The following is a 24,987-nucleotide window of genomic DNA, read 5'->3' as shown; positions in this document are numbered from 1 at the left end:
GAGTTATCAGTCTTTTTTTTTTTTGACAGGCAGAGTGGATAGTGAGAGAGAGAGACAGAGAGAAAGGTCTTCCTTTTTGCCGTTGGTTCACCCTCCAATGGCCGCTGCAGCCGGCACATCTCACTGATCCGAAGCCAGGAGCCAGGTGCTTCTCCTGGTCTCCCATGGGGTGCAGGGCCCAAGCACTTGGGCCATCCTCCACTGCCTTCCCGGGCCATAGCAGAGAGCTGGCCTGGAAGAGGGGCAACCGGGATAGAATCCGGCGCCCCAACCGGGACTAGAACCCGGTGTGCCGGCGTCGCAAGGTGGAGGATTAGCCTGTTAAGCCACGGCACCGGCCATGTGTGCCTGTGTTTTGACTGCAACTCATCACATAAGGTCAGGTTTAGAATTTTTGACTTATAATATTGTGTCAGTGCTCAAAAAGTTTCATATTTTGAGACACTTTTGTTTTCAAACTTTGAGATTGGGGAAGCTCAACTTGCTGTAACAGGACTAAATAAGGAAGTGAATTTAAAATGCTGGCATAGCATATAATACATATTAGATTAATTTTAATTCATACTTCCTGCTGGGTCTTCTTTTCCTCATATGTAGAGTATATATAAGTTGAAAGGTATGTACTAAATCAGCAACTTCTCAATGGTATTCCACATCTCTTGCTGGGTGACCAAGGGGAAACCAGGAATGGGAAGGTCTTTGGGTCTCCATCTTTTACTTTTTTAAGATTTCTTTATTTATTTGAAAGGCAGAGTTACAGAGAGGCAAAGGCAGACATGGAGAGACAGAAGTCTTTTATCTGTTGGTTCACTCCTGAAATGGCTGCAATGGCCCGAGTGGGCCTATCTGAAGCCAGGTCTCCCAAACGGATGCAGGGGCCCAAGCACCTGGGCCATCTTCCACTGCTTTCCCAGTCTATAAACAGAGAGCTGGATTGGAAGAGGAGCAGCTGGGACTGGAACCAGTACCCACATGGGATGCTGGCACTGCAGGCCGGGGCTTTAACCCACTGCGCAATAAGCACCCGCTCCTCCATCCTTTACTTTAATAAGAGCTGCTTTTCTGTGCTTTAGATCCCTGGGAAAATATTGTTAGGAAAAAACGAAGTCTGCAACCTTGAAAAATGTTTAAAAACAGAGTGAGTGGTAAGCATTTGGTACAGTGGTAACACACTGCTTGGGACTCCTGCATTCTATGTCTGAGTGCCAGCATTTGAGTCCTGACTCTGCCTCCAATTGCATCTTCCTGCTGTTGTGCACCCTGGGAGACAGCAGATAATGGGTTAAGTACTTGGGTCACTCCCACCCACATGGGAGACCTTGATTGAGTTCCTGGCTGTTGATTTTAGCATGGCCCAGCCCTGGCTGTTGTGGGGTTTGGAGGAGTGAACCAGTGGATGGAAGATCTCTGTCTCTGACTCTGCCTTTCAGATAAAGTGAAAATTTAAAATTAAAGTATCTAGTATCTTCCAGCTTTAAAAAATACTGCTTTATATTACTCTAGACTCTCTTACAGAGAAATACTCATCTTTTTTTTTTTTTTTTTTTTTAATAGTTCTCTTGCTATGAGCCCAGGTGAAGAAATCTTAACCTTATTACAAACAACACCATTTGAAATAGAGGAGCTTAAGAAAGAAGAGGCTGATCTTCCCCCAGAGGATGGTAAGTAATGGACCAGAGTAGAAAGGTTAGAAAGAATTAAAGTGTTCCACTAAGTTTCATAGGGTCCTTCCCTGAGAGTACATGTCATGTGACTGTAGGATAGCAATATCATGCTTTCTTCTTTTTCAGATGATAAATGGTTAGATCTCTCACCAGATCAGCTGGACCAGCTACTGCAGGAAGCTGCTGGCAAAAAAGAATCACAATCCATTTCCAAGGAGGAAGAGGAACAGAACTATGACTTAAATCAAGTGTCAAAGAGCATGAAAGCTTTCATATCCAAAGTCTCAACCCACAAGGGAGCAGAGCTGCCTCGGTAACTTGTACTAAAGTATAAACATTTAAATAACCCAAAGGTTGAAGACATTCATTCATTGCCATTTCCATTTTTCTTTACTTTCTTTCATTTTCTTCTTCTTTTTTTTTCCTTTTGAAAGAGTTACACAGAAAGAGAAGGAGAGGCAGAAAGAGAGAGGTCTTCCATCCAATAGCCCACTCCCCAATTGGCCACAAAGGCCAGAGCTGCGCCGATCTGAAGCCAGGAGCCAAGAGCCTCCTCTGGGTCTCCCACATGGATGCAGGGGCCCAAGGACCTGGGCCATCTTCTACTGCTTTCCCAGGCCATAGCAGAAAGCTGGATTGGAAGTGGAACAGGCAGGACTCGAACTGGCGGCCATATGTGATGCTGGCACAGTAGGCAGTGGCTTTACCCACTATGCCACAGCACTGGACCCCCTTTTTTTTTTTTCCAATGAGTAAATAATTTGTATGGCTTTGTTTCACTCTCTTGTACCCTTCATGGTGATAACTTGCTCATCTGAAATAAGATTTCCAGAATCCTGTAACTTGATTCTTTTCAATTCTTGAACTAAGCCAGAAAGACTCCTCCACACATCTAGAACATACCATCTAGAACCATTCAAGGAAATCTTATACTTTATGGACTCTTAACATCTGACACTTGAGAGCAGGCATTTAGCCTTGCGGTTAAGATGCCTGTGTCTCACGTTGGAGTGCCTGACTTTGATTCCCAGGTCCAACTCCTGACTCCCATTTCCCACCAGTGCAAACCCTATGAGGTAGCAGTGATAGCTCAAATAATTGGATCCCTGCCATCCATGTGTGAGCCCTGGATTCTACCAGCTTTGGTGCAGCCCTGGCTATTGCAAGCTTTTGGGGAATGAGAGCTCTTTTCTCTTTCTCTCTCTTTCTGCCTTTAAAATAGTTTTTTAAATAAAAATCTGCATAGTAGGTAAAGCCTCTGCAATGGCAACATCCCATATGGGCACCAGTTTCAGTCCTGGCTGCTCCACTTACAGTCCAGCTGCCTACTGATGGCCTGGAAAAGCAGTAGAAGATGGCCCAAGTGCTTCCCTGTACCCACCTGGGAACCTGAAAGAAGCTCCTGGCTCCTGACTTCGAATTGGCTCAGCTCCAGCCATTGTGTCCATTTGTGGAGTGAACCAGCAGATGGAAGATCTCTGTTTTCTCCCTCTCTCTGTAACTCTGCCTTTTAAATGAATAAATAAATCTAAAAAACAAGAAACACTTAGCTCTACAGCCTTCATTGTGGTATAGCAGGTTAAACTGCCACCTGCAGTGCTGACACCCCATACTGATTCAAGTTGCAGCTGCTCCACTTCCAATCCAGCTCTCTGCTAATGCACCTGAGAAAGCAGCAGGAGTTGGGCCAAGGGCTTGGCCTTTTGCATTCATAGGGGAGAACTGGAAGAAGCTCCCAGCTCCTGGCTTCTGCCTTGCCCAGTCCCTACCATTGTGGCCATCTGGGGAGTGAACCAGAAGATGGAAGACCTTTCTCTCTCTGTCTCTCCCTCTCTGTAACTCTGTCTTTCAAATAAATAAATAAATAAATAAGCAAATCTTTTATTTTTGAAGATGTATTTATTTTATTTGAAAGGCAGAGTTAAAGTGAGGCAGAGGCAGAGAGAGAGAGAGAGGTCTTCCATCCACTAGTTCACTCCCCAGACGGCTGCAACAGCCAGAGCTGGGCAGATCTGAAGCCAGGAGCCAGGAGCTTCTTCTGGGTCTCCCACGCAGTTGTGCAGGGGCCCAACGACTTGTGCCACAGTCTACTGCTTTCCCAGGCCATAGCAGAGAGCTGGATCAGAAGTGAAGTAGCGGGGACTTGAACTGGCACCCATATGGGATGCCGGCAGGGCAGGCAATGGCTTTACCCGTTAAGCCACAGCACCAGCCCCACAAATCTTTTTTAAAAATTAAAAAAATCTGTCTCTCAATAAGCTCAGTCTTCTGATCTCCCACCCTGTAGCAGATTAGAAGCTGCAAACTCAAGGGGATAAAGAGGCTCTTTAGAGGCAGAAATCATTTCAAGAAATGCAAAATTACACTTGACAAGTAACAGGAAAAGATAGATTAGACTTGATACTTGCACAGCAAATATATCTATTAATGGTGCTCTTGAGCTGCTGCTGCTTTTTTTTTTTTTTTTTTTTTTTTTTTTTTTTTTTTGACAGGCAGAGTGGATAGTAAGAGAGAGAGACAGAGAGAAAGGTCTTCCTTTTTGCCGTTGGTTCACCCTCCAATGGCCGCTGCAGCCGGTGCACCGCGCTGATCCAAAGCCAGGAGCCCGGTGCTTCTCCTGGTCTCCAGTGCGGGTGCAGGGCCCAAGGACTTGGGCCATCCTCCACTGCACTCCAGGGCCATAGCAGAGAGCTGGCCTGGAAGAGGGGCAACTGGGACAGAATCCAGCGCCCCAACCGGGACTAGACCCCGGTGTGCTGGTGCCACAAGGCAGATTATTAGCCTGTTGAGCCACGGCACCGGCCTCTTGAGCTTCTTGAAAATATTAAAATTTACATCTACTTTTCTCTTTTTAAGAAAACAGAATAACAGAAGTTATGTTCTTACTTATTTTTAGGCTTTGGATAAAGGAATAATCTTTAATTCAAGGGTAGGGAACGTCTGGCCTGCAGGCCATACAGGCCTGTGAAATTATTCTGGTCCTGCCAAGGCAACCACAGGTGGGACTCAAATTTCAGTAAATCTTTAGTGGTCAATTTTTTCTTTTTATAAGATTTATTTATTTATTTGAAGGCAGAGGTAGAGACAGAGAGAGGTCTTCAGTCCACTGGTTCACTCCCCAAATGGCCACAACAGCCGGAGCTGGGCCTATCTGAAGCCAGGAGCCTGGAGCTTCTTTCAGGTCTCCCATGTGGGTGCAGGGGCCCAAGGACTTGGGCCATTCTCTGCTGCTTTCCCAGGCCATAGCAGAGAGAGATGCATTGGAAGTGGAGCAGCCGGGACTCGAACTGGTGCCCATATAGGATGCTGACACTGCAAGCAGCTTCTTTACCTGCTACACCAGAGCGCCAGCCCCACTAGATATATCTTGTGAGGGGGTACAGGGTGGGTAGTTCCTTAAATGCATAAGCTCAATGAGCATAAAGAACTTATAATTTTTTCTTTTCTTTATCAGACTTTTTATTTCACTTGCCTTGCAAGGGCGGTAGGCATGAAGATTTTTTTAAATTTGAGCTGCAATTTTCCTTTCTGTTTTTGTTTTGAGGTTATATCTTTGTAGTTTTCCTAAGAATGACAGCACCTTAGAAAAAGTGTCCAAGAGCTATGTTTGGCATATGTTAATTGCCTTTTTCCTTAATCTTGCAGAGAACCTTCGGAGGCTCCAATCACTTTTGATGCAGATTCTTTTCTTAATTATTTTGATAAGATTTTAGGTAAGTTATATATGATCTGTACTTTCATTTTGAAACTGTAAATCATGACTTTTATTAGAGCATCTGAGCATTAGATCTCTCAGAGACAAGACTTCTGCTCTCTCTTCCTAGTGTTGACTGCTTTCAACCAACAAAACCATTAACTGCCCTATAAAGTGATGTTACAGAAGCTGGCTAGCTCAGTGCTTACCATAATAACTACTCATGAAAAGTTTGAATTAATCTTGTTTGTTGAGATACAATATCACTTTGGCTCCCACATTCTATTGTTTTGGCTCCTTTAGACTTAGTATATTTACAAATCAGTAATCTAAAAAAAAAAAAAAAAAAAAAAAAAGACAAGTGGCCCAATATGAAATTTAGTACAAGGTGCCAGCGCCGTGGTGCAGCAGGTTAATCCCCTGCCTGCGGTGCTGGCATCCCATATGGGCACCAGTTCTAGTTCCAGCTGCCTCTTTTCAAGTCCAGCTCTCTGCTATGGCCTGGGAAAGCAGTAGAAGATGGCCCAAGTCCTTGGGCCTCTGCACCCATGTGGGAGACCAGGAAGAAGCACCTGGCTCCTGGCTTCAGATCGGTGCAGCTCCGGCCGTGGCGGCCATTTGGGGAGTAAACCAACAGAAGGAAGACCTTTCTCTCTGTCTCTCTCTTACACTGTCTGTAACTCTACCTCTCAAATAAAATAAATAAAATCTTTAAAAAAAAAAAAAAAAAGAAATTTAGTACAAGATATAAACAGGCAGAGCACTAAAGAAGAAAGAAATAGTAAATGAGTGTTTGAAAATAGTTAATTGTTTCTAATAAACAAGCAAGAAAATATAAAACAAATAAGCAGCCCATCATTCAGGAAAAATTTTGATTCCCAATAAGCAGTTTTTTCAAGGGTTAAAAAACAATGAGCAGTGTTATACTCTGAGGCTAGAAGTGAGTGTTGTTTTTCCACAGAGCAGCGTGTCACTCTAGATTGTTCACACTTGGTGACTGCAATTTCACTTCCATGGATCTACCCTGAAAAAGATACATAGAATGTACATAAAAGAACATACTTCAAAAAGTTTATGGGAAGTGGAATTAAAAGATGTTTATTTTGATTCAAAAAAATTAGAAATCTATGCATATGAGAGGTTTTCAAAAATTTATAGAAATGTGTAATTATGAGAAAAGTGTATGTGGATTTCAGGAATTTTTGCACCAAAATAAATTTACCTCTATTTTAAATTTTTATTTATTTATTTGAAAGGGAGTGATCCCATCTGCAGGTTTACTCCTCAAATGCATTCAGCAGCTGGAGCTGGGACAGAACTAAAACTAGGAGGTAGGAATGCAATCCAGGTTTCCTATATGGTAGCAAGAACTGAACTCTTGAGCCATCACGGCTGCCTCCCAAGGTCTGCATTGGCAGGAAGCTCTACTTAGGAGCTAGAGCCAGGAATCAAACCCAAGGACTCTGATACAGGGTGTGAGCATCTTAACCACTAGGCTAAAAAGCCACTTTTAAATTCAGTTTTTTAGTTCAGTTTTAAAAAATTCTTATCTATTTGTTTTCATTTTGAAAGAGAGGTAGACAAAGAAAGATCTTCCATCTACTGGTTCACTCTCCAAGTACCTGCAACAGCCATGGCTAGGGCAGGCTGAAGCCAGGAGCCTAGCACTCCACTAGGATCTCCCACTTAGTTTCCTAGGGCTCAAGTATTTGAGCCATCATCTGGTGCTTCCCAGGATACACATTAGCAGGAAGTGTGATTGGAAGTGAAGGAGCCAGGACTTGAACCAGTAACTCTGATATGGGTTGTGGGCATTCCAAGTAATTAACAAACCACTATGCCCAATGCCTGTCTGTAATTCCATTTTGCCATAGACTTTTTGGAGTTGTCTTGTATATTCTAGTATAGTCCTAGCATTGTAACAGCAAAAATTGGAATATCCTAAATATCTACCCAGAGGGTTAAATAAGTCATTGTATGTCCATATTATGAAATCTGCATAGCTGTAGTTCAGAATGAGGTCCATATCTATATTCAGATACAGAAAAATTTATAAGATGTATAAATAAACGGAAAAGCAGGGGCCGGCACTGTGGTACAGTATATTAATCCTCCGCCTACAGAGCCAGCATCCCTTATGTGTGCCAGTTTGGTCCTGGCTGCTCCTCTTCTGATGTAGCTCTCCTGTGGTCCAGGAAGGCAATGGAAGATGACCCAAGTGCTTGGGCCTCTGAATCGGTGTGGGAGACCTGAAAGAAGCTCCTGGCTCCTGGCTTTGGATTGGCCCAACTCCAGCCATTACGGCCATTTGGGGAGTGAACCAGTGGATGGAAGACTTTTCTCTCTATCTCTCCTCACTGTCTGTAACCTCTCTTTAAAAAAAAAATTGAAAAGCAAACCATAATTCAGTGTGAACACTGTGATACCATCTGTGTATAAAAGAAAAACTATGTTTTTTTTTTTAAAGATTTATTTACTGATTTATATGAAAGAGTTACAGAGAGAAGGAGAGGCAGAGAGAGAGAGAGGTCTTCCATCCACTGGTTCACTTCCCAGAGCTGCACCGATCCGAAGCCAGGAGCCAGGTGCTTCTTCTGGGTCTCCCATGCGGGTGCAATGGCCCAAGGACTTGGGCCATCCTCCACTGCCCTCCCAGGCCACAGCAGAGAGCTAGACCAGAAGTGGAGCAGCTGGGACACAAAGCGGCGCCCATATGGGATACCAGCACTGCGGGTGGTGGCTTTACCCACTATGCCACAGCACTGGCCCCCAAAACTATGTGTTTATGTAGTGAATGTACAGCACTGCATAGATGTATGTCTACCAAACTGTTAAAAAGATGCTTACCTCTGAGAAGTTAGTGAAATGTAAGACAGAATTTATGGCTTGAATCCAAATATATATGTGTACTATGTAGTTTTTAAATTTTTTAAGAAAAAATGTTAATTAAAATTCACTTTAAAACATAAAAGGCTGAATCCTTTTGGCGCAGCCTGTGTAGTTTCCCATAAATGTCTGCCAGCATCACCATTTGTGGAAGGCATCTTTGTGAAGTAGCTTGGCTATGTAAAATGCTCATTTTCTGTTTGTAACATTCTAATTCTTTTGAGAGGTGTAATCAACTGAAAACAAAATTTCTCAAGTGTCTCTTTCTGTGCTGGGGTCTGCACAGGGCCAGGGCCTCAGGAGTCAGACTCTGATGATCTGGAGGAGGAAGATTTGGATTGTTTAGACAGTGATGATGACTCGGACCTTGGAATGCAGGAACCTGGAGAAGAGGCCTCTCTGAAAGGAACTCTGGATAATCTCAAGTTATACATGGCCCAGATGGACCAGGAGCTGGCACACACCACCATTGGCAAAAGTTTCACCACCCGGAAGCAAGCAGTACGTGTTTTTAACTTCCTTTCCATTTCTAAGTCTATTTTGTAGGATAGCTAAAACCATGTTTTATTTTCCCCCCAAATTTGTGAGATTTGAATAAATAAATAATAACACTATTTTTTCCAAACCCTGGTAGGATGAAAGATTATATACATTTTATTTTCTAGATATAAGCTTAATTATATTGCTTATTTTATGTTATCTATTTAAAATAAATAGAATATACTGAAATTAGTGTATGGTGGTTGCATGCTTCTACTGCCATCATAATAAATAGGTTTTTTTTTGAGATTTTTTTATTTGAAAGGCAAATACAGAAAGAGAGAGAGACAGAGAGAAAGGTCTTCCAACTGCTGGTTCACTCCCCAAGTGGCTGCAATAACCAGGGCTGGGCCAGGCTGAAGCCAGGAACCAGGAGCTTCTTCTGGGTTTTCCACATCGGGGCAGAGGACCAAGGACTTGGTCCATCTTCTGCTGCTTTCCCAGGCACATTAACAGGGAGCTGGATTGGAAGTGGAGCAGCCAGAACCCGAACCTGCGCCCAATGGGATGCTGGTGCTGCAGGCTGCGGCTTAACTTGCTAAGCCACGGTGCTGGCCCCAGTAAATAGATTTTTTAAAAAGAGGGCCTTAAATATCCAAATAATTTTCAAATTTTAAGTTTGTTTTATCTTTCCCTAGTTTAAAACCAAATTTAGAGTTCATCCTAGTTTTTTTGTCAGTACTGTATACCCTAGACAGAGGCATTCTAAAGAAAGAGCATGGCGCCTGAGTGAATGTCCTGGTTTAGGATTTGAAATCTAGTTTAGCTATCAATTGTGAATGTGTCCATTAACCAGTGATCATGCCATAGAATGAACAGAGAATCTAATGAGTTCACAGTAAAATCCATAAAAGGGCTGTAATTAATGTTGATTCCCCTTTTTTGATTATCTAAACCACAGGTAAAATTGGTTTCTTTTAGAATTTCCAAAACCTAATAGAAACTATGTATTAGGTGTAGTTAAAGCAGTATTTCTTAAATTTTATTATCATCACTAACCAACTAAAGATCTTTTTATACTGTAGATAATATATTTTTTTAAGATTTTATTTTATTTATTTGAAAGAGTTACAGAGAGAGGTAGAGACAGAATTCTTCCATCCGCTGGTTCCCTCCCCAAATGGCTGCAATGGCCAGAGCTGCCAGGAGCCAGGAGCTCTTCCAGCTCTCCCATGTGGGTACAGGGGCCCAAGGACTTGGGCCACCCTCAGCTGTTTTCCCAGGCATATTAGCAGGGAGTTGGATTGGAAGTAGAGCAGCCAGCACTCCAACTGGCACCCATTAGAATGCCAGTGCTGCAGGTCGGGGCTTTAACCCACTGTGTCACAGCGCTGGCCCTTGTAGATTCTAATTAAGCAGGTCTGGGATGAGGCCTGCAATTTTTTCTTTTCTTTTTTTTTTTTTTTTATAAGATTTATTTATTTGAAAGAGTTAGAGACAGAGCTAGAGGTCCTCCATACACTGGTTTACTTCCCAAACAGCCACAACAGCCAGAGCTGAGCTGATCTGAAGTCAGGAGTCAAGAGCTTCTTCTGGGTCTTCCATGTGGATGCAGGAGCCCGATGACTTGGGCCATCCTCTGCTGCTTTCCCATATTAGCAGGAAGCTGGATCAGAAGTAGAACAGCCAGGTCTTGAACCAGTGCCCATATGGGATGCTGGGGCTGCAGGCTGAGGCTTTAACCTGCTGTGCCACAGTGCAATCCCCAAGATTTTTAATTTCTTACAAGCGCTGAGTGATACAGATACAGGTAGTCCACATACCACACTTTGAGTTTCAGTGAAGTGAAGGTCTATAGATGAAGCCAAAATCTTTCAAATCCTTTCTCCAACCTTTGAAATCAGAGGTCCAAGTAACAATTCAGTCTTTGTCATTGGATCCCCACAAAACCTTATGTTTCTATTTTAAAATTCTTCATTGGGGATTAAAAAGGAAATATAGCAGGGCTGGCACTGTGGTGTAGCAGGTAAAGCCACCTCTGCATTGCTGGCATCCCATATGGATGCCAGTTCAAGTCCCAGCATTGCCCAATTCCTTGGGCTCCTGCACTGCATGGGAGACTTGGGAGAAGCTCCTGGCTCCTGGCTCCTGGCTCCCGGCTCCTGGCTTCATATAGGCCCAGCTTCAGCCATAGCAGCCGTTTGGGGAGTAAACCAGTAGATGGAAGACCTCTGCCTGTGCCTCTCAAATAAATAAATCTTCCAAAAATATTTAAAAATGAAATATAGCTTCTGTCACTTAGAAGAAGATGTAGATTTTTGTTTAATATTCAAATTTATTTTTTTTTTAAAAGAATTATTTGAAAGGCAGAGATACAGAAAGGGAAGGCGAGAGAGAGACAGACAAGATCTTCCATCTGCTGGTCCACTCCCCAAATGGCCAACAACAGCCAGGGCTGGACCAGGTTGAAGCCAGGAGCCTGGAGCTTCTTCCCGGTCTCCCATGTGGGTTCAGGGGCCCAAGCACTTGGATCATCCTCTGCTGCTTTTCAGGCTCAGCAGCACGGAGCTGGGTCAGAAGTGAAGCAGCCCAGGACTCAAACCAGAGCCCGTATGAGATACTGACACTGCCGGCAGAGGCTTAACCTTCTACACCACAGCAACAGCCCCAGTGTTGGTTTCTTTAAAAATTCTTTGGCAGGCTATCAATTACCTGCTTAATCCTAGTTGTCTCCTTTCACCTATTTCATAGTGGGAGTGAAATAATGTAGTTTATTGACATTTTTACTAGAAAGAAGCATGATTTAGTCTTTAGAATGAAGTTTTTTTTTTTTAAGATTTTTAAAATTATCTCTCCCTCTGTAATTCTACCTCTCAAATAAACTTTTTTAAAAATTTTATTTCTTTTTTTTTTTTGACAGGCAGAGTTAGACAGTGAGAGAGACCGAGAGAAAGGTTTTCCTTCCGTTGGTTCACTCCACAAATGGCTGTTATGGCTGGCGCGCAGCGCCGATCCAAAGCCAGGAGCCAAGTGTTTCCTCCTGGTCTCCCATGTGGGTACAGGGCCCAAGCACTTGGGCCATCCTCCACTGCACTCCCGGGCCACAGCAGAGAGCTGGACTGGAAGAGGAGCAACCGGGACAGAATCTGGTGCCCCGATTGGGACTAGGGTGCCAGTGCCACAGGCGGAAGGATTAGCCTAGTGAGCTGCAGCGCCAGCCAAAATTTTATTTCTTTGAGAGGCTAAGTTACAGAGAGGTTTTTTATAATATGTATTTATTTTATTTATTTGAAAGAATTACAGAGAGGTAAAGACAGAAAGAGAAGTCTTTAATCTGCTGGTTCACTCCCCAAGTGGCCACAACAGCCAGAGCTGGGCTGATCTGAATCCAGAAGCCAGGGGCTTCTTCTGATCCTCTACATGGGTGCAAGGACCCAAGCACTTGGGTCATCTTCCACTGCTTTCTCAGCCCATTATCAGGGGGCTGGGTCAGAAGTGGAGCAGCTAGGACCTGAACTGGCACCCATATGGGATGCCATCGCCACAGGCAGAGGCTTAGCCCACTATGCCACAGCAGCATCCCCTAGAATGACGTTTTAATATGTGTGTTAAATCATATAGTTAATTAGACTTCATTTTCACTTCATAACACAAAGGATAAGAAATATCCTCTTTGATTTGGAATTCAGATTTACTAGTTAGTATTCCCTTGGGTTGGATGTTAGATATAATAAAAAGCTATCTCATGATTTTGTTTTTCTTCTTGAATAAGGAACCTGCATCCCAAACTACAGATACCAAATCAGATGAGGAAGACTCTGGTGCAGGAGAACCTGTTTTGGCGCCAGTGGATGTAGACTTGAACCTGGTTTCAAACATCCTGGAATCCTATAACTCTCAAGCTGGCCTGGCAGGACCTGCTTCCAACCTCCTCCACAGCATGGGAGTGCAGCTGCCTGACAACACGGATCACAGGCCTACGAGTAAGCCGACAAAGGACTAGTGAGCACACCTTGTTTCTCTTTTTCTTTTTAAATAAATACTGAGTCTCAATGTTTTCTTTCTAGTTTAGATAACTCATTTAGTAAAAATGTTTCTTCATTACAAGTTTCAGAAGTTTTCTCCCTCAGCCTCTAAAGTTGATCTCTGCCTAAGTCCTTGTGATCTCAGAAAGACTCTGGGATACACAGGAGGTTTTGAATCAGCAGGATAGGATTGAGCCCTAGGACAATCTCTAAGATGGCAATTACATGCTCCATGTTAAAACCACACCCTACCACAATTTACCCTTGGTATTATTCTGGTTAAGTTTTCCATTAAGTATATTCATCCTCAGGTCAAAATTCCAAGTTGGCAAATTTGAGTTGATAACTCATTCTCTTTTTCTAATTTTTTTAACGGGTCACACAATAAAGTGCACAAATCTTAAGTGGACAATTAGTGAATTTTTGCATGTATGTACCTAAATCAAGATAAAGAATTTACTACTTTTAAAAAAACAGCTTTAATGAGCTATAATTTCTGTATCAAAAAATTGACTCCTTTAAGTTTTAATTTTTTCTTTTGAAGATTTATTCGTTTATTTTAAAGGCAGACATACACAGAGGAGGAGAGCTCACTCTTCCATCTGTTGCTATACTCCCCAAATGGCCACAGTGGCCAGGAGCTTCCTCCAGGTCTCCCACGTGGCTGCAGGGGCCCATGTACTTGGGCCATCTGCTGCTGCTTTCCCAGGTACATTAACAGATCAGAAATAGAGCAGCCAGAAATCTTACTGACACCCTTATGGGATGCCGGTGCCGTAGGCAGAGGCACTTCCAATGTGGAATGCAGGCATCCCAAGCAGTGGCTTAACCTGTTATGCCACAATGCTCACCCTACATTTATTCCTTTTTTTTTTAATGCATTTGCAAAGGTAGAGTTGAGAGAGAGAGAAAGAGAAGGAGGGAGAGAATTTTCTATTTGCAAGTTCCCTCCCCAGATGGTTGCAACAGCTGGGGCTGCAACTGGGCCATACTGAAGCCAGGAGCCTGGAACTCCATCCAGGTGTTCCACATGGGTGGCAGGGGCCTAAGTACTGGGGCATCTTCCGCTGCTTTCTCAGATGCATTAGTAGGGAGCTGAATCGGTAGTGGAGCAGCTGGGACTTGAATTGGCACTCATATAGGATGCCAGTATGACATATGACAGGCAGTGGCTTAACCTTCTGTGCTGCAGTTCTGGCCCCAAATTTATTCCTTTGAAGTATGTAATTCCAGGACCAGATTTGTGGTGTAGTGAGTAAAGCTTCTGCCTGTAACACCAACATCTCATATGGGTGCTGATTTGTCTCAGCTGCTCCACTTCTGATCCAGCTCCCTGCTAATGACCTGGGAAAAGCAGCAGAGGATGGCCAAGTGCTTAGGCTCCTACACCCACATGGGAGACCTGGAATGAGCTCCTGGCTCCTGGCCCAGCCTGGCCCAGCCCTGGCTGTTGCAGCCATCTGAGAAGTGAACCAGTGGATGGAAAAGTCTCCCTCTGTCTCTCCTGCACTCCCTATAACTTTGACTTTCAAAAAATAAATAATTCTTTAAAAAAGTATATAATTCTGGGTCATTTATTTAACCTGGTGGTTAAGAAGCCCACATCCCATATCAGAGTAACTGGTTTATTTAATTTTTTTAAAAATTTATTGATTTTTTTTCGAAAGGCAGATTTACAGAGAGAGAGACCCAGAGGGAGAGAGAGGTCTTCCATCTCATCTGCTGGTTCACTCCCCAGATGGCTGCTACGGCTGGAGCTGTGCTGATCTGAAGCCAGGAGCTTCTTCCTGCTCTCCCACATGTGTACAGGGGCCCAAGGACTTGGGCCATCTTCTACTGCTTTCTCAGGCCATGGCAGAGAGCTGGATCAGAAGTGGAGCAGCTGGGACCTGAATTGGTGCCCATATGGGATGCTGGCACTGCAGGTGGCGGCTTTACCTGCTGCGCCACAGCGCCAGCCTCAGTAACTGGTTTAAATACCTGGCTCTTGGTCCTGACACCAGCAGACCCTGGGAGGTAGCAGTGATGGCTAAAGTAATGAGATTCATGCCATGCACCTGGGAGCCCCAGCACAGCCCCAGTCACTGCGGGCATTTGGAGGGTGAACCAGCAGCTGAGTGTACTCACTTGCACTCTCTCTGCTCCTGAAAAAAAAAAAAGTGTACAATTAAGGGGCATTTAGTGTATTTACAAAATTGTGCCACGATTACTACTATCTGAATTCTAGAACATTTTCATCATCCCCCAAAGAAACTCTTGTACCACTTAGGGTCACACCCCATTCAATCCTCCTTTCAAGCCCTTAGAAACCACTTATCTACTTCCTGCTTCTATGCATTTCCCTGTTTTGGATATTGTTATGTTGACACTATATTTGTTTAAATGAATTGATAGAAATTTGATATTTAAAGTAGCTATTATCTGTTACAAAGATGAAATTTTTTTTTCTTTTTGCCAGACAGAATTAGACAGTGAGAGAGAGAGACAGAGAGAAAGGTCTTCCTTCTCTCTGTACAGATTCTGGGAGGCAGCAGGGATTGCTCAAGTGAACCCATTTCTGCCACCCAATGGGAGAGCTGGAGTGAGCTCCTACTTCCCAGCTTTGACCCAAATTCCAACACTCCAGGCAATGGAAGACTGAACCAGTGAAGGAATGAACTTGATCGCTCACTCTCAGTGTGTAGACAGAACACGAGGGGCAGGTGGTCAGCCTGGCAGTGGACTCACCAGTTCGGATGCCTGCATCCCAGATTGCAGCACTAGTTTGATACCCAGCTCCGGCTCCTGGCTTCCAGTTCCTGTTCATGCAGGCCCTGGGGGGCACGGGTGATGGCTCAAATGACTGAGTTCCTGCACCCTTGTAGGACACCTGGATTCTCCTCTGGCTCCCACTATTGGCATCAGCCTGCTCCAGCTGTGGTGGGGCTGTAGGGAAAGCACCAGATGATGAGAACACTATCTATATATTGACCTCTATTTCCACATCTATTTCTTTGTCTCTTTCTGCCAATAATTTATAAAAAAACAGTTCTACATTGCATGTTGCCAAGTATATTGCCTTTTGGAAAAGTCAGAGAATATAGGCACAGTTCTTAGACCAGCAGTTGACAGGAGAAGGGTGAATGGGTGGAGCCCAGTGGATTTACAGGACACTGCAATACTCTGTGTGTCACTGTATTAGTGGACCCAGATGGCATGGATTTGTCAGAACCCACAGAATGTACAACACAGATCAACACTAATATAACATATAGACATTATCTAATAATACTGTTGTATCTCCACAGTGGTTCAACAATTGTAACCAATATGTCACACTCAAGCAAGATGTTAATTCGAGGGGGGACACACTAAAACTTGGGGACAATACAAGAGGACTCTCTGTGCTGTCTACTCTATTCTCTGCAACCGGAAACAGTGCTGAAAACCAATTCCATTGACTGACAAAACAGGAAAACTACAGTATGGGAGAAAATATTTGCACATCACATACTTTAGATAAAGGAATGGGTAAACATAAAGACACGCAGGATTCAACACTAACAAACCAAACAGCAAAATAAAAGGGAAGAAATGTTATGCCCAGTTCACTTGTCCCCAAAGACCACCAAGGAGCTGATACCACTGTAAAGCACACGAGAGTTTTGTTGCAGGTCCGGGCCTGGTCTCTCAATCAACACCAACACAGCGGGTCTGAATTGAGAACCCCAATCCTTCAGTTAACAGGGTTTTTATAGGGTTTTCAGAGACATTCTATACATCATGGTACCATTTAGCAAATCATCTCATCCCACAGGAAATTCAAAGGACATCTTTTAGAATTGATTAGTGCCTCCAGAGGCGGGAACGGACCTACTAAAGGAAGTTGGATGGCTTTGGGGTTGATGCCTCTTGAATTGATTGGCTGAAGCATAGAGTCCAAGCTGCTGGGGTGTACGTGCCGAACTGCAGGGTCTCAGAAGGTATTAGTGACCTTATCTGCCCTGAGAAGACACCAGGAACTCTAGGTATTTCTCTGTTATCTGCTAATCGGCTGTTGCTAGGAGGGTTTATTGCAAGGGGAGTTCATTTATTTACTTTTAGGGGCTTCTGGCTCAGAGTTCAGGGCCTGGTCAGATGGAGGCCTAACTTAAAATAGTTACGCCTTGAGCCAGGCTCAGATCTCACAAAAATACTGAACAGACAATACATCAACACAGATATTCAAACAGCAAATAAAAACCTGAAGAAATGCTCCACAGTATTCCTCTGAATACCGTAACAATGCAAATGGGCCGGAAGTCCTGATGCCACGTTCTGAGGGCCTGGCCTGCCCAAAGGGCCAGATGGACTTCCTTTCCTCATTTCTCTCCCCAGCTTTGGAGTCGCCACCCCGGGCTGGGAAGAAAAGCGAGGGCTCCACATGGCCACCTTCTCTCGTTCACTCCTACCTTATCCAAGACTGCTGTGGTGAACATTGGGCATAACATGGATCCCCCCTCTACAAACAACTTCTCAAAGGCAGGTTCCAAAACATGAAATCTGGGGCAGGCACCTGGCTAAGACATCAATTATGATGCCCACATCCGACATGAGAGTGGCCTGGGTTCAGTACCCAGCTCTGGTTCCTGCCTGGAGCCTCCTGGGAGACAGAGGGGATGACCTAAGCAAGTGGGTTCCCGTCACCCACGTGAGAGACCTGGATTGCAATGCTGGCTCCTGGCTGCAGCAGCCAGCACCTTCAGACATCTGGGGAGTGAGGCAGTGGAGGGGAGCTCACTATCTCTCTCTCACTCTCTGTCTGTCTCTCAAAAACAAGGAAGTAAACTAATGAAATAAGAAAGTGAAATCTATAAAGCCTTCCATGACAGGGTCATGAGTCTGCTGTCCTCCCCATGGTACAGCAAGGAAAACCTAGAGAGTCATTGAAATAGAAACAGATATTTTTGTGAAATAGCTTGAGGGAGCCAGTTTCCCCATCACCACCTTCTGCTGTTGCACCTCTGGCCACACGTTTAAATCGGCAATCGTTTCCTGGTATCTTAAAATAAATTATCCATGTTGCAACAGCCGTGCTTACCTCTTCCTCTTCGTCGTCGAAAAGGGAGACTGACGTGGGCAGCTTGCTAGGCAGGAGAGATGCACCTTTTGACCTGCTTGCATTTTGAGAAGAAAACAAATCCTGTTGGACAGAGATTCAAGGTGCTGGTTACTCCATGTTATCAGCTTGCAGAGAATCAGCCAGTACAAAGCACCAGAGACTCGGACACGGTGGCTGCCATGTGTCTGGGCCGCTCTGGTCAGAGAGGGAAGGCAGCTGAGACAGCGCCTTAAAAATGCCAGGGCCTAGGAGCAGGCGCTGTGGGTCGGCAGGTTAAGCCGCCACTCGGGATGTCCACATCCCATCCTGGAGTGCTGGTCCCAGCACCAGCTACTCTGCTTTGGATCTAGCTTCCTCCTGACATATACCTGGGAGGCAGTGAACAATGGCCCTAATACTTGGGAGCGTGCTGCAGAGGGGCAAGGCCCCTGCGGAGATTCCCCAAGCGCTGGGCGCCTGATGACAAGGCTGAAGGGCTCCAGCAGGTGACAAGCGAGAATGTGCAGAGCTGAGCGTGTGGGCACCCTCGGGCAGTGCCTCAGGTCAGGACTTTGGCTCTGCTGGACCCTGGATAATCACTAACTCGTGCACAGGAGCTTTTCATGAAAGGTAGGCACAAAGGTGTGACTGACACCAAGGGTAAGCCTGCTTCCTCAGAGTTCCTAAGCATCCATCCTGGCTGGGAGTGCACAGGCCAACCGTGAGAGCGCACCCTGACATCCACACTGGCTTGCAATCACACGTCAATTTCTGCCAGGTCCACATTCCGTTCCCATACAAGTTTCCGATCCTTTAAAAGGCTGGCCAAAAATTAATCCTACAAGGACCTACGTCTGCAATAGCAGTGAAGCCCGTGAGAGCCGACACCACTGTGCCTTGGAAGGCCCTAAGCAGTCTACGAACCAGGTCTATCAACAAGCTGTGACTAGTCAGGACAAATGGCGGTGCCACACACTGCACCATGGCCACTGGGGAGTGAGACACGCTGGTCTCCGTGCTGGTCAGCCTACATCTCCCTGTAGACCAAGAAATGATCGAAAATCCAAGCATCCTACACCATCATTTTCCTCTCAGGAGGCGCAATGGATTCGATGCCCAAAGGGTACAATCCTGTATACATTCTGCTTTCCAAGACTGTATGATCTCAAGAGATTCCGTTCAAAGAACGGAAATGATTCTTTAAAAAGTCTACTTGTATGCATGGATTCCCCAGTGTTGTGCATCAAAGTAAGCTTCACTTTTTATTCCACTGTTTGGGAGCTTGCTGAAGTCCCTGGTACCCTTCCTGAGAAAAACAATTTGAGGAAGTTTCAAACATCACATGCACACACTGAGACCCAGAGCTGAGAAAAAGAGAGAGAGAAAAAAAAGAGTTCTGTACCTCAGTGTCCTCCTCATCTGAAAACAAACCTTTGTGAGTCGTTGTGTCTGATGAAAGCTTGAGCTTTTTGTTGGAAGGCAGGGTTGCCTTTCGGGGGCCGGGTGGGGGTAGGAGAAAACACAGAGAAAGTGAGGATTAACAACAAGACACCTGGAAATGAGGACTGACCTGACCCCTCATTCAGAAAACGCACTGAGTCTGCTGAGAGTACACCTGGGGAACAAAGGTGCTGCGTGTGCACAGCTCACACAAACCACAGAGGGAGCGGGCACTGGGCGCAGGAGTTCCCATCTCACTTGGGACGCCTACATCCCGTATTGCGGAGCGCCCCAGTTCAATTCCTAGCTCTGCTTCCCATTCCAGCTTCTTGCGATCCTAGGTGTATGTATCCTAGGAGGTAGTGGGTGATGGCATAAGCAACTGGGTCTCTGCCACCCACGCGGAAGACCAGATGGAGCGCCCAGTTTCCAGCATCAGCCTTGCTCCGCCCCAGCTGTTACAGACATCTGGGGAGTGAACCAGCTGGGAGAGCTCTGTCTCTCACTGCCTTTCCAACACATACAAGTAAAAGAATACAAAGGGAGTTATGGGTGCAAGTTAGGAAAAAGGGAAGAGGAGTGGCTTGAGAAGTTGTGTTTCTCATGACAGACAAGGCCTGGGCACCGTGAGACGGTCCAAGCTAGGATGTGCCAGGCAGAGGGGACCGCGTGACAAAAGAAAAGGCAGAAGGCACACGTGGTCCAGCAGACGCTGGGTCACGTGCGCCCTCAGAGACGCAGAGCCAGGCTGCCTGAGGAGCCCTGAAGGCTGGGACAGGTGGTAGGCAGGGCAGTTCGGGCTCCACAGCAAGGAGAGGGCATGATGAGAAGTGCTTCCCCAACAGGAGCAAGCGGGGCAGGACAGCAGGGGAGCAGCAGTGGTCGCAAGGAATAAAGACCCACGCGCCACACAGCCCACTGGCTGAGCTCGGGCCAGTAGGAGCACCAGTGAAGACCATGAAAGGTGGTAAATGGAACAGTAGATGGGAAACAAACAGTCCATGGTTCCACATCAACACTACAACCTACTCAGAAGGCAGCCGGCCCGTAAACATGGAGGAGACACAGTACCAGACAGACATTCTTACACCCCTAAGGGACAACTGGCTCGGGAAAAGACCATCAGTGGTGTGAGAACCGCCGAGCAGGTGGCTGGCACACAGGGTGCTTGCCTAGTGTCCGTGTCTCACTCAGACACCAACTTCCTGATGGCAGAGCAGGCCATCGGTCCAACAGAGACTGTGTGGTGGGCACCATTTTAGCCTAGCGACCAGGCTGCAGCACCTGGGTGGGGGTAGACCTGAGGTGTCTCAGGAGGGGACACTGTGGGAAGTACACACCTTGCTTGTCTGTATTCTTGTCAGAAACACTTCACGTGGGGCTGGCATTGTGGCCCAGCAGGGTGAGATGCCACAGGAGATGCCTGGATCCCATACCCAAGGGCAGTCCATATCAGGGTGCTGCTTCTGAGTCCAGGCTACTTCTCTTTCCATCCAGCTCCCTGAAAATACGCCTGGGAAGGCGGCAGGTGATGGTCCAGTACTTGGGCCCCTGCTACCCACCTGGGAGACGGGGATGGAGTTCTTGGCTCCTGGCTTCGGCCTGACCAGCCCCGGCTATTTTAGCCATTTGGGAAGCACACCAGAAAATGGAAGAGAGCTCTTTCTCCATCTCTCCCCCTCTGTTACCCTGCCTTCCAGTAAATACATATGTAAATATTTTTTTTAAAAAAAGCAATGTAGCCTGGCGCCATGGCTCAATAGGCTAATCCTCCGCCTGTGGCACCAGCACACCGGGTTCTAGTCCCCATTGCTCCTCTTTCTGTCCAGCTCTCTGCTCTGGCCCGGGAGTGCAGTGGAGGATGCCCCAAGTCTTTGGGCTCTGCACCCGCATGGGAGACCAGGAGAAACACCTGGCTCTGGGCTTTGGATCAGCGCGGTGCGCCGGCCGCAGCGGCCATTGGAGGAAGAACCAATGGAAAAAGGTAGACCTTCCTCTAGGTCTCTCTCTCTCTCTGTCCACTCTGCCTGTCAAAAAATTAAAAATAAAAAAAAAATAAAGCAATGTTTACACTGAATATAACCATAGCAAATAATCAGGTAAATCCACATGAGATGATATGCTACCAAAAAAAAAAAAAAAAAAAAAAGGAACTGGCTGTCCATAAAAAGAAACAAAGCGCTATAAAGGCTATCTGGAGATGAGAGAGAGAGAAAATTAGGATACAGACCATGCAGGAAGACGGTTTTAAATCAGTCTCACTGTTGGGTGTTTTTCTGGGGCAAACTGGAGCCATGTGAATGCAGGCCAGACATCAGATTCTACTGCAGAATCACTGTTCTTCATGGGCTGTTGAAAATGGTGCTTTGATTTTATGGGAGTCTTTCCAAAAGGTACTTCATGAAATATTTAGGGGCAAAACACCATGATGGCCACAACTTTGTACATGTAAATGTGAAAGGTTCAGAAACACAAAAGGAATTGGCAAACTCCTAGGAATCACAGAACCTGGATGGCAGTTGGCTCCCTGTTTGTCCTACCCACTCTCTCTGCCTTCTCCCACTTAGAGGTTCTTGGGTCTAATCGTGAAGGGGCAGAGTATGTCCCTCTGGGTTGCAGAAGGGAGAACGGGCTGGCCCACGCCATGCCTCACGGACCCTTCCCTCTGGCTCACCTTCTTCTTGGCTCTTGCTTTATTTTCATCTGTCTGATTCACAGTATCTTCTGGCAAAGCCGCTGGTTTTTCTTTGAATAGATCTCCCTCCTCTTCGTCAAAGATATCGGCACTAGGTTTGACTTTGTCTCTGAAAAGATACCACAGCACAAAATCACACCAAGGTAATGACAACAACAACAAATTCCCACCATAAAATCCATAGGTTTGGAGTTCTTTCAGGCTGGCAGCACTGTGGAGTACTGGGTAAAACCACCACCTGTAGCGCCAGCATCCTATGTGGGTGCCAGCTCGAGTCCAGGTTGTTCCTCTTCAGATCCAGCTCTCTGCTATAGCCTGGGAAAGCAGTAGAAGATGGCCCAAGTCCTTGGGCCCCTGCACCCACGTGGGAGACCCGGAAGAAGCCCCAGGCTCCTGCCTTCAGATCGCCTCAGCTCTGGCTGTTACAGCCTCTTCAGGAGTGACCAGCGGATGGAAGACCTTCCTCCATCTCTCCCCATCTCTCTCTCTCTCTCAGCCTCTGTCTCTCAAATAATAGATAAACCTTAAAACACAAAAAAAGTTCTTCCCCTGTCTGGAATAAAAAGAAAACGTCTGTTGTTTCTTGAGTAGTTATAAGGAAGCATTAAGGGGAACTGGAAGTTAGCCCTGGAATTTGTCAAGGCCCACCACAGCAGCTCAGACAGTTTAACCCCGGCCGACACGCCTGTCCAAGCAGCAGCACCCTATGCTTACAATGGTGTGGGCTAGCTTACAGGGTGAAGAGAAACCTATGGAACGAAAGATCACTTACGAGGGCCATCCGAGGCCACCACAGGTATCTGAGACGTAAGGGCTGGCTCTGGTTGTTTTAAAAAACCACACTATACAGAAATGGATTAAAGCTAAGACGGAAACCCCCCTAACTCTATCTGCCCGCTCAAGCAAGCAAGGCAAGCACAGGGCTCCCATTGCCCCAGGGGGTTCACTAACATATTAACAGGAGCGGTCCACAGCCAGGTTTTCACGTGTCAGACAACCTGGACAGTGTCTACCTATTTGCATTTCTCATGTGCTTTAAAAAAGAAAGAAAGAAAGAAAATGAAACATTCAGGTTAGCTGTAACTCTTAAATCCTCAAACAGGGGCAGGCGCTGGACACAACTGTTAGGCCTCCACTTGGAATGCCCACAATTCCTCACAGTGCCTGCGTTGGAGTCCCGTCTCTGCGCTCTATTCCAGCTTCCTGCCAAGGTGTGCCCTAGGGGACAGCAGCTTAGGCCTGGCCAAGGCCTGGCCTAGCCCTGGCCATTGCAGGCCTGTACCGAGTGAACCAGTAGATGCGTGACTGACCTCTGTCTCCCTCTTTGTCTCTCTTTCCAATAAATAGAAAACATTTTCCTCAATTCCCACCCAATGATCTCCTCCTCCACAGGAGAAACAAGCAGTGATAACCCACCTCCTCGTCACTGCTGAACAGTAAGGCGGGTGCTTTCTTCGTGGAGGGCGCTGGAGGCTCTGCCTTCTCCTCACTCTGCACTGGCAGAGACGGTGTCGGCTTCTTAGCAGCCGTAGCCCCAAAAAGGTTATCCTGGAGAAACAGAAGGTAGAACGGTAGGACAACCTCCCCCATCCAGCGGAAAACCTAAGACTGTCTCCTGCCCCAAAGTGGCAGTGAGTTTCCAGTCAGGTTCAGAATACAACAGCTTTGGAGAGAAAAGCTTCTTTTTTTGAGATGCAGGGAGCGAGCGAGTACGCTCCCATTCACTGGTTCTCCAAATGCTGACAACACCCGGGGCTGGGTTAAGGCTGAAGCCAGCAACTCAGTCCAAGTCTCCCGCATGGGTGGCAGGAACCCAGTGACCAGAGCTGTCACCGCTGCCTCCCAGGGCTTGCACGAGCAGGAAGTCAGAGTCCGGAGCTGGAAGCAGGTCCTGACCAGGCACTCCAATGTGGGACGCTGGGCATCCTATCCACTAGGCCAAACACATCGCCTCTGCACACTTTCTCTCTTACCGTCTTCACGTCTGCTGTTTGTCTTAGCTGTCACTAACACCTCACTTACTGTCAGCCGCAAGGCTGAGACAGGCCCAGTCAATTGTTGAAGATTTCTGGCTTGCCAATGGGCCCGGAGTCCTGATGCCACGTCCTATGGGCCTGGCCTACCCAAGTGGGCAGATGGACCATGGACAGGTGCTCTTTCTACAGTGCTGAGGCTACCACCTGCTCACAAGCTTCACTTCAGCCTGACTTCCCACCCCTGCCACTGGAAAGACAGCCACGTGCAGCTGCTCTGCTTCTCAACGCTCTCTGCTTCTGCCAGTTCCGCTCCTCGCTCGCTCCTTTTCCAAGTCCTTGAAATCTGCCTGCACTTGGGTGACCCACCCTTCCCTTCTGGGTCTGGCCACCCCTGGTGTGACCCCCCCAAAGCAGGGATCCCCACCCACCAGGGCACTTGTGAGAAATGCAGATGCTCAGGCCCCATCCCACACCCACCGGAGCAGCAGCCTAATGCTGACAACAGCCTCTGTTCCCCGGAAGTTTCTGGGGCAGAAAAGAGCGGTCTCTTACACAGAGGCCTCCGAGGCACGCGACTACAGGATACAGAGAGAACAACATGACTACAGGAAAGCTGGGGAAGGAATTCTGGTACTGAACACCCCACAGAGCTCTGGCAGCTTTGTCCCGTTTCCGCTCAGCATGTTTTTTTGTGTTTTCTTCCAGGCTAAATCCCCAGCAGCGGAGGCCGGGATGAGCACCTGTCTTGGAAGGTTTGCTGTGAGATGCCGCAAAAAAGTAATCGTAGTCCTCATCATCATCTGCAAACAGGCCAGCAGGAGCTGGGGGGGGGGGGCTCTTCCTGGGAGGGGGCTGCTCAGGCTTCTGGGGTCCCTTCCATGAGGGTGCAGAGGTGGCACCAAACACAGCAGTGTCCCCTGTGGGTGGAGAGACAGGACCGCCACACCCTGAGCTGTGCCGCCTACTAAGGACTTCATGTTCATCCACCACACACACTGCCTGGGCCCCATCACCTGGCAGTTACCATGACACATGTTCCCACACGCAAAATCTCCCGGTCACTAAGGA

General features: G+C 46.5%; 1 protein-coding gene across 5 annotated transcripts in view; it reads left to right on the top strand.

Moving 5' to 3' along the window:
• The window catches only part of ECD (ecdysoneless cell cycle regulator), a 55,086-nt gene extending 30,369 nt beyond the window's left edge, over positions 1–24,717 (top strand). The window contains exons 10-16 of one of the 5 annotated variants that reach the window (XM_062214346.1): positions 1,555–1,661; positions 1,791–1,977; positions 5,310–5,377; positions 6,615–6,689; positions 8,531–8,745; positions 12,497–12,726; positions 24,625–24,717. In XM_062214346.1, the coding sequence (XP_062070330.1) occupies positions 1,555–1,661; positions 1,791–1,977; positions 5,310–5,377; positions 6,615–6,689; positions 8,531–8,745; positions 12,497–12,726; position 24,625 (883 nt within the window). In that variant the 3' untranslated portion in view covers positions 24,626–24,717. Of the gene's footprint in view, positions 1–1,554; positions 1,662–1,790; positions 1,978–5,309; positions 5,378–6,614; positions 6,690–8,530; positions 8,746–12,496; positions 13,170–14,058; positions 14,105–16,545; positions 16,565–24,624 lie in introns of those variants that run through there. The other 4 variants (XM_062214347.1, XM_062214345.1, XM_062214348.1 and 1 more) reach the window with 4 other exon arrangements.
• The last annotated feature ends 270 nt before the right edge of the window (positions 24,718–24,987 follow it).

This window comes from Lepus europaeus, chromosome 17, assembly GCF_033115175.1.
Source record: "Lepus europaeus isolate LE1 chromosome 17, mLepTim1.pri, whole genome shotgun sequence".
Taxonomy (NCBI): domain Eukaryota; kingdom Metazoa; phylum Chordata; class Mammalia; order Lagomorpha; family Leporidae; genus Lepus; species Lepus europaeus.
The sequence above is the reverse complement of the archived record's forward strand: the minus strand, read 5'-3'. Positions and strand labels throughout refer to the sequence as shown.